This window comes from Eucalyptus grandis, chromosome 3, assembly GCF_016545825.1.
Source record: "Eucalyptus grandis isolate ANBG69807.140 chromosome 3, ASM1654582v1, whole genome shotgun sequence".
Lineage (NCBI taxonomy): Eukaryota > Viridiplantae > Streptophyta > Magnoliopsida > Myrtales > Myrtaceae > Eucalyptus > Eucalyptus grandis.
In genome coordinates, this window is record NC_052614.1 from 23092669 (window position 1) to 23108209 (window position 15541).

General features: G+C 37.2%; 2 protein-coding genes across 3 annotated transcripts; both read right to left on the reverse strand.

The window, feature by feature from the left end:
• Positions 1-1902: 1902 nt before the first annotated feature.
• On the reverse strand, positions 1903-8110 carry LOC104428099 (disease resistance protein At4g27190-like). 2 transcript variants are annotated; one of them, XM_039308185.1, is made up of 3 exons: positions 6101-8110; positions 2573-3540; positions 1903-2473 (listed from the first exon to the last, which is right to left on the reverse strand). In XM_039308185.1, the coding sequence occupies exons 1-2, from the start codon at positions 6905-6907 to the stop codon at positions 3484-3486; spliced, it is 864 nt and encodes a 287-aa protein (XP_039164119.1). In that variant the 5' UTR covers positions 6908-8110; the 3' UTR covers positions 1903-2473; positions 2573-3483. The 2 variants fall into 2 exon arrangements, with proteins under 2 accessions (XP_039164119.1, XP_039164118.1); XM_039308184.1 differs by having other exon boundaries at positions 2573-4060.
• On the reverse strand, positions 7854-15153 carry LOC120291743 (putative disease resistance protein At5g05400). The gene is made up of 2 exons (XM_039309455.1): positions 14987-15153; positions 7854-8980 (listed from the first exon to the last, which is right to left on the reverse strand). Exon 2 carries the CDS (start codon positions 8877-8879, stop codon positions 7854-7856), a length of 1026 nt encoding a protein of 341 aa, XP_039165389.1. The 5' UTR covers positions 8880-8980; positions 14987-15153.
• Positions 15154-15541: the final 388 nt, after the last annotated feature.

Sequence of the window (15541 nt, forward strand, 5' to 3'; positions counted from 1 at the left end):
CCAACCTTTTGCTATGCAATTTCATTCTATATTTTCAGTTGATAACATGTGTATCATACACCTAGTAAAAAGCTCAAATTTTTGTGATGGTGAATGATGGAACATTGAATTGTAGATTCCATATCAGTACCTAGTAAAAAGCTCCTAAAATTTTTTGTGATAGTGAATGACAGAACATTGAATTGTAGATTCCATATCAGTGCAATTGAGTTATTTACATATAATGCATGTTGCAAAGAAAATATTGGCTTGTGTGGAGCCACGATGTACACTTCTTAAGTCCGTGATTCCAATTTTACACCAAAGCTCCTTTGATTAGTATTTGATTAAGCAGACTAGGTTTGACTAGAAAGTGGAAAATTTTATGTCAACTACTTGCAAATGACTAAAGTTGCGTTGCAAGTATTAATCTTATATTTGAGATGTAATCAAATTCTAGACCTTTCAATTGGTTTACTTAAGTTTTAAATATTTTTGAAAAAGCGTAATCAAGTTCTTTTAGTACACAATAATGTAGATTGCCTATGCAGCATCCTCAAATTACATTTGTTTGTATTAATTTATGACTTAATTACACCAATTGAAAGGTTTATGATTCGATTTCACTTCTTGATAAAGGTTTCAGAGTTCATTGCACCAATTGAAAAATTTATGACTTGATTGCATTTCATAAATACGTTTCAGGACCTATGGAATGATTTTCCCATCACAATATTTACAACTGACTTTTGGAGTAGTGACAAAATGACTCCTAAAACTTATTCCGATTTGGCATGTTTAAGTACTACAACTTTTTTTTTCCTTTATTAGTTAAATCTATTATGGTTTAGCATTTGAGTCTTTCCATTGCCCAAATTAGTTTCAGAGGACAGAAAGTATATATGGCAATTTTCATCGAATTTTCCTTCTTCTTTTTTAATTGTAAAAAAGTGGTGTGAATGTGGTGATGCCAATTTAAAAAAGGTGACAGAATTTTTAAAAAGTACATATAAAAAAACAAGGTAGGAGAGAAGGGAGGGTTTGTCTCAGGACTTTTGCACTGGCGAGGCCCATAACCGTACCCCAAGTCATGGCTAGGGCGCTTAGTAACCTCGCCAGGTCACTAGCAGTTGCCAAACTTGGCTCCTCACCGCCACATGAGTGAGCTCACTTGCCTTCACCCAAATTGCCAAGGGCGGTAACAGGCCATTGCTTGCTCATGGTGAGGGCCAGCCCTCATCGGCGAGAAGGGAAGCAGTAGTGCCGCCCCCTATGCAGCCCTCCCCCTTTGACTGACGATCTCTCGTAGGACTTTCTTTTATTTCTAGTTTCATATTACTTCTGATTTTTTTTTTCTAACTTTTACTCTTTTAAAAAAAAATTCAATTTTTTGATGTTGCAATGGTGAAACAACTCCCTTTGTGCTTGAGGAAGCTCCATCACCACGCTAAAGCCCATGCAGGACTAAAAATATGATAAAAATGCAAAATTTCTCTACAAAAAAGGGATGGACCTAACAAGTCTTGAAATGCATCAGTTGTGCAAAATTTAGGACTTAAGTGCCGAACCAACACAAGTTTTAGAACTTGTAGCGTCATTAATCCTTGATCTTACATTGAACAATATTTAAATTTAATTAGGCATCTTTGGCGTTGTCTAGACTCTAGATCAATTAAAAGTTTAATTGAAGCTTAGCCTCTCATTAATATTTGTACTTTACTACAAAAAAATATGAAGTTTTTAAAACTTATGAAAAGGTTTTGATATACATTTTAGTATGTTTATATTAAAGAAGTAGCTTTGAAATATGTCTTATTTGAGGTCAAAGATTTGTAAAAGAAAATGATAAGTTATTAGAAGTGACTCCATAGACTCTTACATTGTCTTATCTCAAATGATCAGGACAACAAACTAGACATGCCATTAAAGAAGAATGAGTGCAAACCTTTTCGACGAGTAAAAGCGGTTGCCATATCGGAATGCTACCCTCTAGTTTTCTACAACTGGCATCTCCTAGGATCACCTCCACAACTTTACAATCTTCAATAGTAAACTCTTTCAAGGAGGGCCATTCTGAAATATGCCTTCCTTGGAAGAAACTTCTGAGTTTTGGCATGTTGTGAAGATACAAAGTGACAAGTTGAGGAATTACAATTTTGTCAGTTGCTTCTTCAAGTTTCTCCTCTTCTTTGGTGACAATGTACTCCATCTCTCCACAACCACTGACACCCAGATATTTGAGTTGTCCTAGACTTTTTGCCATAGCCATTGTGAAAAGGTTTCTTAGATGTTGGCACTTCTCAACTGTCAAGGACTCCATACAGTGAAGCGGCCTCTTCCACATGGATGATGGAATCACATTAGTTAGGTTGTGACACTGCTTCACCTTGAGGACCTTTAGACGATAAAATGATTCCACACAAATTTTATCATTCCATAGTTCTTTTTGTTGAACTCCCTTGATGTGTAGCTCTTCTAACTTTGGAAATGCAAGCTACAAATGTGCAGAGATATATGAAAAATACACAAAACAGCTTAGGGCCAAAGCATTAAAAAAATAATATAACAAATAAGAAAAATTGGGATGTGATACCTTATCATCAAATAAAGGATGTAACCCATCACCAGCACAGCTCTTTGAATTGAAAGAAATCAAATTCTCAAGGTCACCAAGCTTGAGTGTGCTTAAATTACGGAACTTGAATGTTTCTACGGTTTTCACTATTCCTCCTTCCATCGCAATTATGCCCTTCATGTTATTGCAACAGGAAACATCAAGCACCGTGAGTTTATCAAGAGTTCTGGCCGTGGCACTTGAGAAGAGATATGACAAACTATGACAGCGCCTTACGCTCACTTCCCATAGACTAGGAAACGCCAATATTAATTTGCATTCACTCTTCAAAATGTCTGCCAGCCTTGGTAGATTCAACAACTTCATTTTTTCTAAGGAAGAGAGGACCAATGGCTTTTGCATTTCATCAGAGCTGAGACTTACTGGATCAAATAATATTTCTACGGAGGGACACCCAACCACCTCAATTTTATTCAAACTCTGCAACCTATCCATTGAATTTGATGGAAAAACATGGGTCAAATTTTCACAAAGTTCAACAGTGAGGGATGCAAGTTTGCAGAAGGACTGTCCATGGAGTTGATTATGCCATATCTTCTTTAAGTGACACATGGAAAATAGCTTCAATTCCTCCAAGCTTGGAAAAAGAACTTGCATAAAAAACAATTTATACGTAGAATGACTGAAATTTTTGGTACATAATTGTGTTATGCCGAAATTTGTGGGAAAATTTGGGAATGACCCCCGACGAGTTAGCATTCCCATCGCCAATTGCCAAACTTGAAAAATGATCAAGTTTCTACTAAATTGAGTCCCTTGACAAGAACTAGAAGAATGATTGACAAAAAACTCTATAGATGCTTATGACAAAAAAACACTATAGATGCTTACCTTTTCATTGAAGAAGCCAGGCAAGGATAAGCTAGAGTTTATACGATTAAATGCTTGTTGTAAACCTCCATCAGATGTGATCGACCATTGCTTTGCTTCAAGTGAAGAGAATGTCATCATTTTGGGGCACCGAGATATTGTCAATTTTGTTAAGGATGGACAATGAATACAATACTTCTGATAAGAGAATGTCTTGAGGTTTGGCAATTCCTCAAGAGACAAGGAGATTAACAAAGGGAACTCTAAAGTGTCGCTAGTTGCAGCTTCCTCCAATTCTTCATCTTGCGCATCAATAATTTCCTCCATTAGTTTACAACTTGCTATTTCTATTTCTTTTATTTGCCCAAGTGCTTTAGCCATGGAAGAAGAAAAAAGAAACCTCAGGTTCTCACAATTTTGCACCTTTAGTGCCCTTAAGTTTCGAAAACACAATGCTCTTCATGGATTTTTATTCCATATGCGTCCCAAACTTGGTAAGTCACTCAGGATTAATTCTCTCAATCGCGAGAGAATCTCGACTTCCCCACTGCTTGTTAGTCCTTCAAGGTCGAATACTTCCCTTATTAACTGACATTTTTCAATGGTTATGGCTTCCAAATTCTGTAGCTTTATTAGCTGCAAAGGGGTGAATAGGCGAAGGGGTGAATAGGGGGGAATAATTGATTATCTCATAGTAATGCTCACAATTAGATAAACGAGTTGTGTGTGATATAATAATAAAAGAAATAATCTCATTCAATAGATTTAAATATAATGGAAGAAAGAGCGGAGTATTGATTTTTGAATTTTACCTCATTCTTCTTTAGAATTTATCAACTTTACACTTCTTATTTAGCTATCATGTATCTGGACTTTGCTGAATATATAATAATAAGAGAGAATTTAAAGTCCTTGAATTGTTGGGGTTATTAAACGTACGATTTTGTGCTTTTTACCTAATATTTTTAATTTCATGGCATAGGCTTGATTAATTTTTTAGTCATTGACAGTGATTAAATATAATAAGTCAAACGAATTATTTCCTATCGAATAGTCATGAACTGAATTGACAAACAGAGAAAAACTATACTTTTAGTTGATTTGCAGATGCAATTTGAGCCTGCCATATTTTCCAAAATATTTTAAAGAAAATCCTCGTATCGAAAGATTGAAAGCAAAAAGTTATTGCAAATTATGAAAGAAATACTAAAGCATTTAAAAGATTTTGTCGTCCCCATGCATAGCACTACAGGATCCATTATTTTCTATCATAGATGTAATGCAGAATATATGCTACATTGGCCGAAAGTAAATTAAAAAATAAAATAAAAAAGAAGGTTCCTCACTGCGAGATCCATGGTTGGCCGTAAAAGGATTTAATTGAGCGAACAGCAACATATGGGCATCGGAGTCAATTTCATTAAAGGATTTAATTTACCTATATAAGGACTTAAGATGCGCTTCCTTATCAAATAGCAAAATTATATGGCAAATTTTATTTATGTAGCAAAGAAATGAAATACTTAATTCAATAAATGATTTTACTCGATCATGCTTCTGCGTTTTGGCTCACGTGATAAACTAATCTTAAAAAATAATTTAAAGAAGGGTTTCCATTTTAACTTTTTTCTGACAAAACAGTTAAAGGAATTGTTAAATCAAAGCGATAGTGCACAAATGAATGTTAGATGTGTTTCTAATTAATACTTTCCAGGAATATTTAAAAAAGAAGAAGAAGTTTAAACATGTGCAGGCACATGGATTTTATTAGCAACATTAGAAAAGTGGTTAGAATAAAGATCTGTGGTAGATTTTATCACCACGAAAGGTCCATAGCTTCTTAGAACAAAAAAATTAAAAATAAAATTATCCGACTAAAATCTCATTAATGTACCAAGGTAACAAAAGCAATTTGACCTATTGGATATTATATTTGATTTTTCATTTGTAGTCACATAATAGTTCCATCATCTAACCAATAAGAGTATAAAAAAGATATATATAATGGAACTTTGTGTAGAAACACAATCCCGCAATGGTGCATTCGCCCACCACAACTCTTTACAATCATTGGGGAAAAAAAGCAACTTTATTTTCTCAACTACTCTAATGCTGATGTACTTACGATTGTGACTGCAAAATTATAAGTAATTGATCCGGACGTTATTCGACACATAGTCAGTGTAGTTAAATTCACCTACTGAAATTTTTTATTTTATTTTAGTTAGTTCTTTCACTTTAATCAAGCAGATATAATAGGAGTCTACACGTGTCCATTCATTATCAAATAAAGTTCAAAAAAATTGTAAAGGTCGTCTATACTTCCTTCAACTTATGAATATATCCATAAATGTTTGTGCATACATATTCGACTTTACCATTAAGCAATGATAACCTACCAGATTATTTGAAAAATATATCAATCGCACGGTGCTTCTTTAACTATGTTGATTACATTACATAGATAAAGAGAGATGTAATTAAATACTGTATAAATGTTTCAATGTATTTACATATCACATAGCAATTCCATATTGAAAAATTAAATTATTGTTTGTCTTAATTATTCTGGAAAACTAAATCTCAGAAAAAAATTCTTTATCCAATTTTTTCTCCATCCTTTTGTACTCTCACATTTAAAATACATGCATAAAATCTCAATGACAAATTATATACCTGTTGCCCGTCAAAGAAATCAACTGAGAGGTTTGCGGTTTTGTAGAAGCTTGTCATCTCTGGCAAGTTTCGCAATGTCAGCCTATGCAAATTGCATAACTTCACATTGGGATCATATATTTCATCTCTGTCAACCTCGGCATCTGCAACAATTTGTTGCATCAAATGGCATCTAGTTATTTCAATCTCTTCAAGCTGGGGTAATATTCTCGTCATGGACAAAGGAAACAAATGTTTGATTTCACCACAGTTGTCCACTTTCACAATCTTTAATTTGCTGAAGGATTCTAGGGCAAGACAACCGCAATAAATTTTGTTGAAGTTGTCCAGATTCTCGAGAAACAAAGATACCAATCTCGTAAATGCAGTGCACTGGACATTGTTCGTGGGGTGAACAACATAATGAAATGAGGGGCTATTTTGTACATGAAGATGCTTCAATTCTTGAAATCCTTCGATGCACAAATCGTGAATACTATCATTGCCATCTTGTAATCCATCCAAGTGGAGATGTTGTGTTCTCTGCAAACATCTTTGCACCCACTCTTCCAAAAGAAGATCGCCTGAATCCAGCTTGAGCTTTAAAGTTCTAGATTCTTTATATTCAACCGACCAATCCCAAACGCCCCCAATTTGGATTTTATGCTTCTTCAGTTTCCCAAACGGCAAGTGTCTTGGGAGATTGGCAGAATGAGGAATGGCAATGTCCAAAGTGCTCAACTTGTTCATGTTCTTTAACTCAGTCAGGCTGGCGTTTCTTCGCGGTGCTTCATCTTCAGCCTCCCACCGATCAAAACTGTCGGCCATATGCAGTTCTTCTAAATTAACCAAGCTTTCGAGCACGCCAGGTTCGATAACTTTGAGCCTAGTGCAACATTTTAAGTTCAAAAGTCTCAATTATGTTAGTTCACCTATTTCTTTAGGCAGCCGAGTGATTGTCGATCCAAAGAGATGTAGCATCTGCAATGCTTTCAGCTTTCCAAGATGAGTCACATCCTCGAGACAGCAAAGAGCAAGACTAAGTGACTTGAGGTTCACAAGGAACTCAATTGACGAAGGTAGAGAAGTGACAGATTTTACAGTTAAATCCAATACTTGGAGCTTCTCCATAGATTCAAAAAGTGACTCAGGAACTTTGAGAGATGGGTTGTCTTCGAGTAAAAGAAACATCCTCAAGTTTGGGCAGTCCAATTTTTCAGGAAGCTCATTAATGCCAACCCAAGGGAAGGACATTGCAGTGCATTCTCTAAGCTCAGCCTTTGACCATTTTTTAAACCCACAATCCTCCCTCCCGACCAAGGCCTTCCATTCTGTGGAAGCAATAGAGATGGCCACGTCAGTGACTATGTCATGCATTCTGACTTTTACAAATTGATCGCTATCTATGTTTTTTTTCGCTAGAATCATCACTATCTAGTAATAAAGAGGAGTCACGCAGACAATCTAGATCCATGTTCAACCTATCTCTAGCGTCTTGCATGGTCCTGCTGAAATTGTTAAATAAACCCAAACCCAAGCAATAGACCAAGATATCCAACTCCCCTATTTTAGGGGATAGAGCACAAACCAAGAACAACGATTGGATCCTCTCGTCTTTTAAGTCTTTGTAGTTTAGTTCCACTAGTGACTTTAAATCAGACCCTTCTATAGTCAAAGCATTCCTCCATTTAGCCAAATTTCCACTCCTCAACCTTTTTGCCAACGAAATTATAAACAGCGGCAAGCCACCGCAACTCTTGACCACTCCATCTACCTAGGGTCTAAACTCGGGATCATAAACTTTGTTCCCCACTATCCTTTCAAAAAGTCTTCTTGCTTCCCGATCGTCTAGCTCCTTGAGTCGGAATTCTCGGTCAGAGACCATGTCAAAGCGTAAAACTTCTCCACTTCTAGATGATAGCAATAGTTTGCAACCTCTCACTTTATTATCGTCACCACAAGGAATTCCAACATCTTTCAATTCTAGCTTCTTCCACAAATTATCCAAAATTATGAGAATTTTTTTCTCACGCAAACGATTGGCTCTCCCACGAGGAGGTTCCACATTCATTAGCTTTAGCCCTAGATCATAAGCAATTTCTTCCTGGATTGTTTTTAAATCTGGATTGCGTGATACATTTGCCATGGCAACCACATCAAACAACTTCTCTTTCTTAACTCGCTTTTCAATGTCCTCCAAAAGCTTGGACTTGCCAACCCCACCTGGTCCATGCACCCCAACCACACAGATCTTGTCATCAGTTATAGCCTTCAATACATCCTCTGTGATTGAAGCCCTTGACTCTAGGACATCTTCTTTCTTGTCAACAGATCTTGCAGCAAAAGTCGTAGCAGTGACAATTCCTATTGGAGGATTCTCATAGTAGACCTTCTGAAAGTTATTATTTGCACTTTCATCATAGAGTTCTTGAATGACTTCAGTCATCTTCTTCACCTTCCTGGCAATTGGATGGCGTACCGTGGGGTTGGGAAGCCTCCCACGGAAGTAAGCATTTTTTGCACTTTCACCATGTTTTAACAAATCTCGTGCTTCCTTAGCCTTATTCTCCACGCTTTCCAACCAATTCTTAATATCAGTGTGTATAGGTTTTCCATCATACAAGGCTTCATCGACAGAGTGCTGCACCCTTTCCCTAGCAGTCTCCAGCTTCTCTACTTCATTTTTGAGATCTTCGACGTAGCTCTTGTAGTGCAGCACATACCCAAATTGGCGTCCAATGGGAGCAAACAGGCACTCACCTAGTTTCGACGCAACGGAGCTAGCAAATGCCTCGGCCATAATTTCTTCTTTAATGTCTAGAAATTACTTTTTCCCCTCCTCTTTTGTGTCTGTTGTTGCCACCAATGATTAATTGCTAAAGAAAATCCGTGCGAAGGACACTGAACAGAGAGCAGAACAAATCACTCGCGATGTATGAAAAGAAAGGAAGAGCAAAGTGAAACAATGCGAACAACGAAACAAAACCGAAGACGAGAGAGAGAAGCACAGTGCATGTAAAAAACAGAAAACGTACAGTTACTGCACTCAGTGCCCCCAAGCAACACGTTACTGGTCTACGTGGACAATGCAGATGATCGTACGTGGAAAAGCAGCACGTTACCGGTCTACCGAGAAAATATTGGGAAGAAGTGAAGGAAAAAAGAAATAAAGATTAAAAAATAAAAATAAAAAATTTGCTAAAATATTATTGAAAAGTGTTCACGTTGACCCTGCCTACGGGCGTCCATGTCATGGTTGGATGAATTGAATTAGCACAAATACAAAAAATTTATAATTAGCACAAAAAAAAAAGGATTGAATTGACACAATTTTAATAAATTAAAAATTTTTTGGGTAATTTTTCTATAATCATTTCCTAACTTATGCTTCAAATTATTTTCTTCAACTCAATCAAAAGGCATTATTCACTAATGACCATGCTTTTGTGAAAATTATGGTGCGGGGTGGTCCGTTAAACTAAGACTGTCTCCCCAAAACCTTTCCATAAGAACGACTTTTGATTAATGAGCAATAAGTTATAAGGCTAGCCATAGGATTCTCCATTCTCGCTTACAAACGTGTGGAAAGAGACTAATATTACATCATCACCATTTACATTTTCTCACATTAGTGTGCACAATAAAATAAATTTATTTCTTAATTACTCTATGTACGAAATTCTAGCTGATGAACAGCTCATAGTTAGGAACTTCCATTATTATTGTAATTGATAACAAGGTTATTTTATTTGACCGTATGGAATGTGAAGCTTCGGCAAAAGAACGTTTCAATTGCCATAACTTTGCCCAAATTGACACTTAAATGTCATAACTTACGAAAGGTACACTTAAGTGCCACATTCGTAGAAAAATGGATCACTTGAGTGCCACTCCGGCCAAAGTTCGGCCAAAACGCTGAAGTGGCATTTTTCCGGCGAAGCGCGCACAAAACGAAACCGTTTTGCACGCTAACGTGGCCAAATAATGCAAAAACGGCATCATTTTTGGCTGACGTGGTAAAAAATAATAAAAAAACTAATTATATTAAATTTAAAATTAAATTTAGTTAAAATATTTAAAAATAATAATTTTAAAATTAAATTTAATTAAAAATAATAAAAATTAATAATTAAAAAGTTAACAAAAAAAAAAAAAAAGGGGAACGAGGGGGAGGCGACCGAGGATTAGCCCTCGCCCGCCACCGCCCGCCGCCCGCCGCTACCGGGAAGGGCTGGTGACGGCGGGGGAGGGTCGGTCGGGGTCGCTGGGCCCTTGCGGGGACCGGAGACCCCGGCCGATCGGCGGTGAGGGCTCACAAGCCCTCGCCCGATTTGGGGGAGGGTCGCGGCCCTCGTCGAATGTGGGCGAGGGCCATGACCCTCCCTGCATCCGTGGCCAGCTGCGAGGGCTCACGACCTCGCCCATCCGACGAGGGTCGATAGCCCTTGGCTCAACCGGGCCAAGGGCCGCCGACCCTCGCCGGATCTAGGCGAGGGCTGCGACTCTTGCCTCGATTTGGGATGAGGGCTCGCGAGCCCATCGCCGATTGGCGGGGTCGCGGCCCCGGCCAAGGCCAAGCGACCTCGGCCGGCGGCGGCGGCGGCGGGCGGGCTAATCCCTCGCCCGCCCCCCGTTCCTTTTTTTAAATTTTTAATTATTATTTTTAAAATATTTTTAACTAAATTTAATTTTAAAATTATTATTTTTTAATATTTTAAATTATTAATTAATTTTGTTATTATTTTTTTACTACGTCAACCCAAAATGACACCGTTTTTACATTATTTTGGCCACGTCAGCGTGCAAAATGGCGTCATTTTGGGCTCAGTTTGCCGGAAAAATGCCACGTCGGCATTTTGGCCGAACTTTGGCCTGATTGGCACTCAAGTGATCCCTTTACTTCGATTTTGGCACTTAAGTGTACCTTCGTAAGTTATGGCACTTAAGTGTCCCTTTGTGCAAAGTTATGGCACTTGAGGGGTCCGCACGTCGTGAAGCTTCTATTAGTTAATTTGGCACCTTTCACAAGAAGTGATTAAACCACTTCCCTTAAATCCCAAAAAAAAAAAAAAAAAAAAAAAAATTGCTTGAAAGTCCATTGAACAAACCAATCTATGGCTCCCTATAGATTTTGCCTTTTCTTTTTAGGGATAAGTACATTAGAAATCCTAAAACTTGTGACAAAAATTCAATTAAGTCTTAAAACTTGTTACGGAAGTGTAATTGACTCATTAAACTTTCAAAAAGTACAATCAAATTTTAAAACTTATCAAATTGATCCAATCAACTCCTTCTGTAAATTGCACTTTGTGAAAGTTTTATGACTCGATTGCACTTTGAAGATATGTTTTAGGATTTGATTTCATTTTTTGAAAATTTTAGGACTTAATTGCTCTTTCATGATAAATTTTAGAACTTCTAAGACAATTATCCCTTCTTTTTAGTATTAGTAATTTCATTTGGAAGCATTTGTTCAATGAATGCACATACGAGGCAAAAAACAAATGCCACATTGACACTTGGAATAAAAAGAAGTATTTAATGATTCACAAAAGAGGTCGTGTATCAATTGTCAATGATTGGCCTCGGTTTAATAAACTCATCCGTGAGAGGGAGAGTATCCGGTGCACAGGTGATGCGGAAGATAAAGAAAATCTCACACTACACACTTGGAAAGAAAAAGATCGTAGCAATTGATAATACTTTCGGAGGAAAGAGGACCAACAAAAAAAAAAAATGGATCATATGGACAGGCCCAAATTAGACGGCCTGATGACATAATAAATAAGAGGGTTATCAACACACGCTCCTCATAATTATATTCTACATTTAAATAAATGCATCAAATTAATGGGCAAATTCAAGATTTTACTATCAATCGTGTTAAGAAAAATGGACATGTACCTTTTTTATTCATATAATTTAAACAAAGCTAAAGGTTCTTAAACCTGATTTAATAAACAAATTTTTGTATATAGTCATATCCTTGCAATTCTATCACATTTTTTCTTAGTATCATTACTCATTAGTGAAGATGAAGCTCAAACAACCCATCACAAAATCCTCAATCATTACGTGATATGTTGTTTTAACATACAAGATTCTTTTTTCTCCAATTCATGCAATAGATTAAACCGTCAAAATGTTACATTTATCATATTTAAATTTTTGGGAGTCAAACAATTTTAAGTTGCATCTTTTATTTATAAGTTGTCACTATTGATCCTAAATTAATTTTGATGATTCCAAAACTCTTTTTCGTATATTTATAATCGTTACAAATTATTTGGAAATGTTTTCTGCAAGTTTGTGCAAGTTGAAAAGGGTTAAAGAAGAGTGGGCTTGTCTAAAAACATATCTGGGTACCTGGCTAAGTAATGGTGAGATAGCCAGCCAGATTGGCCAAATAAACGGCTCTACAATTTAAATTTGAATTTTGCTCGCTCAACCTCAGCCGATTTCTTGGCCATTTATGAATTTGAGTGGACATTCGAAAGTCTCAATGGTCGAAAAATTAGTCATTAGAAGTGTAATGCCCTGGGTCTTCAGGGTACACATATTATCCGCTTTGGACACTAAGTCCTCACGATTTTGTTTTTTCTCGAGGCAACTCATACTACTCCAAGAAAACGCGTATGTACAGATAGAGAGCCAGAGTCCTCGTTGTGGCCCCACACGCGGTCGGGAGTCGGCCTTGATACCATTTGTAACGCCCTGGGTCTCCACTGTACAAATATTGTCCGCTTTGGACACTAAGTCCTCACGGTTTTGTTATTCTCGGGGCAGCTCATACTACTCCAAGAAAACGCATATGTACAAATAGAGGGCCCATTGCCTTATAAGGTAGCCCAAAACTCCCTCCCTAGGCGAGGCGTGGACGCACCACCATCCCTCCTCCCCACGCACTGCTGCTCGGACCGTCACAAGAAGTGCTAGTAATAGCTCAAGGACTGCTTGCAAGAGAAATTGTTTCTAAGGTAGCCATTGTCTTGGGCATGTGTGTAATTGAAAATACTTGCAAAATCTCTCTTGTATTCACTTTGCAAATCAACTTCTTGCGAGAGAAATTGTTTCTAAATGAATTACCCTTGCTTGTAGAGGAGTAGTGGCTCCATTGTAAACCAACCTTTGTACGAGGTTTCAAAAATAGTGGAATGGGCATAAATCCTGAATGGTCTCGATAAGTGGAGTAGTGCCGATTTGGGTCGAACCACTATGAGTCGGCTAACCGTCTGTCTTCTCTTACCTCTTTAACTCTACACTTGCCAAGTTTTTTATATATTGTTTGTATGAATAAAAAAAATAAAAAATCGGTGGGGTAACTCGGCCAAGCACCTTAATATTTCAAGAGAATTATGAAAATCTTGGCCATTGGAAAATTATGAGTACGAACACTTGGCTTGAAACTTTTTCTTGAATGAAAACGGTCTATATATTGATTTACCATACGGGTCTTTTTTAGTCAAAATGCTTTCATGACCCGAAATTGGGGGAATAATGTCAAAGGGTGTCAACGGTTCGGTTCGGTTCCGTTTTTCAAAAAAACCGAACCGAAACGAACCGTTAGAAAAATCTTCCAAAACCGAACCAAACCGAACCGAAATTTCAGGTCGGTTCGGTTCGGTTTTTCGGTTTTTGGTTTTCAACTGTTGGTTTTCATTTTTTTTTCTGTTAAACTAAGATTTCTCCACTTTTATTTGTTGGTTTGGTTCGGTTCGGTTAACCGATAAAAACCGAACTGAACCGAAAAATTTCAGTTTTTAATGAAAACCGAATCGAATGAAAACCAAACCGAAAAAATCAATTTTTTCGGTTCGGTTCGGTTTGATTTTCAGTTCGGTTCGGTTTTTGGTTCGGTTACTGACACCCCTGTCAATATGTTATTTAACCTTAGAAAAAACGGAGGATCATGATGAATATGTTTTCAAAATGAGTGAGATGACATCATTGTCAATGGCTCAACTTGATGCTCGAGGGCAAGTCTAGCTTGACTCATAAGAGGAGCATATTTTTTTACGGTGAGGTAAAATATTATCTAAGTTTTGAAAAAGAAATAAACCGTGCTAACTATTTAACAGTGTAAAAAACACCATCGTTAACTGGGTTCGTCGTTGAAAAATCACCACAAAAATTGGTTAAAGAAATATTTAAATCGCAGATAGTTACAGCCAATTGAAAAGTGTTTCTTGAAAAAAAAAAAGAGAGAGGGAGATTTTAAAAGAATGGTGGTCCCTCGTTCTAGCTAAGTTGAATATGCAATTCGACTAAGCTAGGCCGAATTGCAAAAAAGTCCGGAGAACTTGGCCACGATAATAGAAGTAACTGAGAGGAGCCCAAGATGAGTTGCATTCGCCTTTGAAGCTGGAAGTTGCAAAAGAGGAGGAATGAAGAATGGAGTTGTGAGGGCCATTGTTGTCCGTATAGGGAACGCTTATTACTAATATTAGGTTTATAAATACCAGTTTTTTAGGATCGTAGAGCTCTCTCTTTCGATAATCAAACAAATCTATAATCTATGTTTATCTTTATTCTTAACTACATCAATTTACTTATCTCGTAATATATTTTTTCCATACAATTATATTTTTGTTGTAATCGTTTATTTTCCTCAATATTCAGCTTCACATAAATTTGGACCCTGTCGGATCCTCACTTTGTGCACTCTATGTGCAAGGAATAGAACCGTGGAGTGAGGGCCGATATGCTATTCTACTGGGTTCAACCGATCCAACAATTTATACCAACTAGTTTGAATAAAAAGAATGTGGTAAGAATAAGTAATATATGTAATGAAAATTGTGGAAAAGTCACATGTGAATTTCACACCTAACATTTGTATGTTTTAAATGATATTAGATGATCTGCAACGAGTGATAATAAAATTTTTTGTGTTTGAGAATAAACTACCTTGGAGCAGATCAATTTGTGCCCAAGTCCCGAAAGGTGGTGCAATCGGAGGATTATCTTCACGCATCTGCTTCGAGCTATCAAAGCAAATCTCACATAACATAAAAGGAGCCTCTCAGTGATTTTTGGTGATTGGCTATGGTGTTCTTACAGATGTGTTTCTCCTCTTAAAGCACAAGCCCTTGGCTCTTCGACAAGTTTTTTCCTTTTCTCTTGCCTCAAAGGATGATCCACGTGTGCTTGGAATCCACGCAATCTTTAAAGAGGCAATTCACTTCTTCAGCCCTCCACTTTGTCCAAAACCACCAAAACAATCATTTCCTCTAAATTGGCAAGAATACCACCCCTATGGTAGATTCCAGAGATATTTTGGTAGTTGTCTTTGGAATAGGATCAGGTGGTCACGCAAATCAAAGTGAAGATGGGCGACCTGTTGGCTTCCCTCCCCATTAGTGGAAAGAATCAATACTTGCGTTAAAGGTGTCTAGTGGAAATTAACTTTTGACATGCTGCTCTTTGAGAGTTATGTAATGTTAGAAAAGATGATACAGGTGG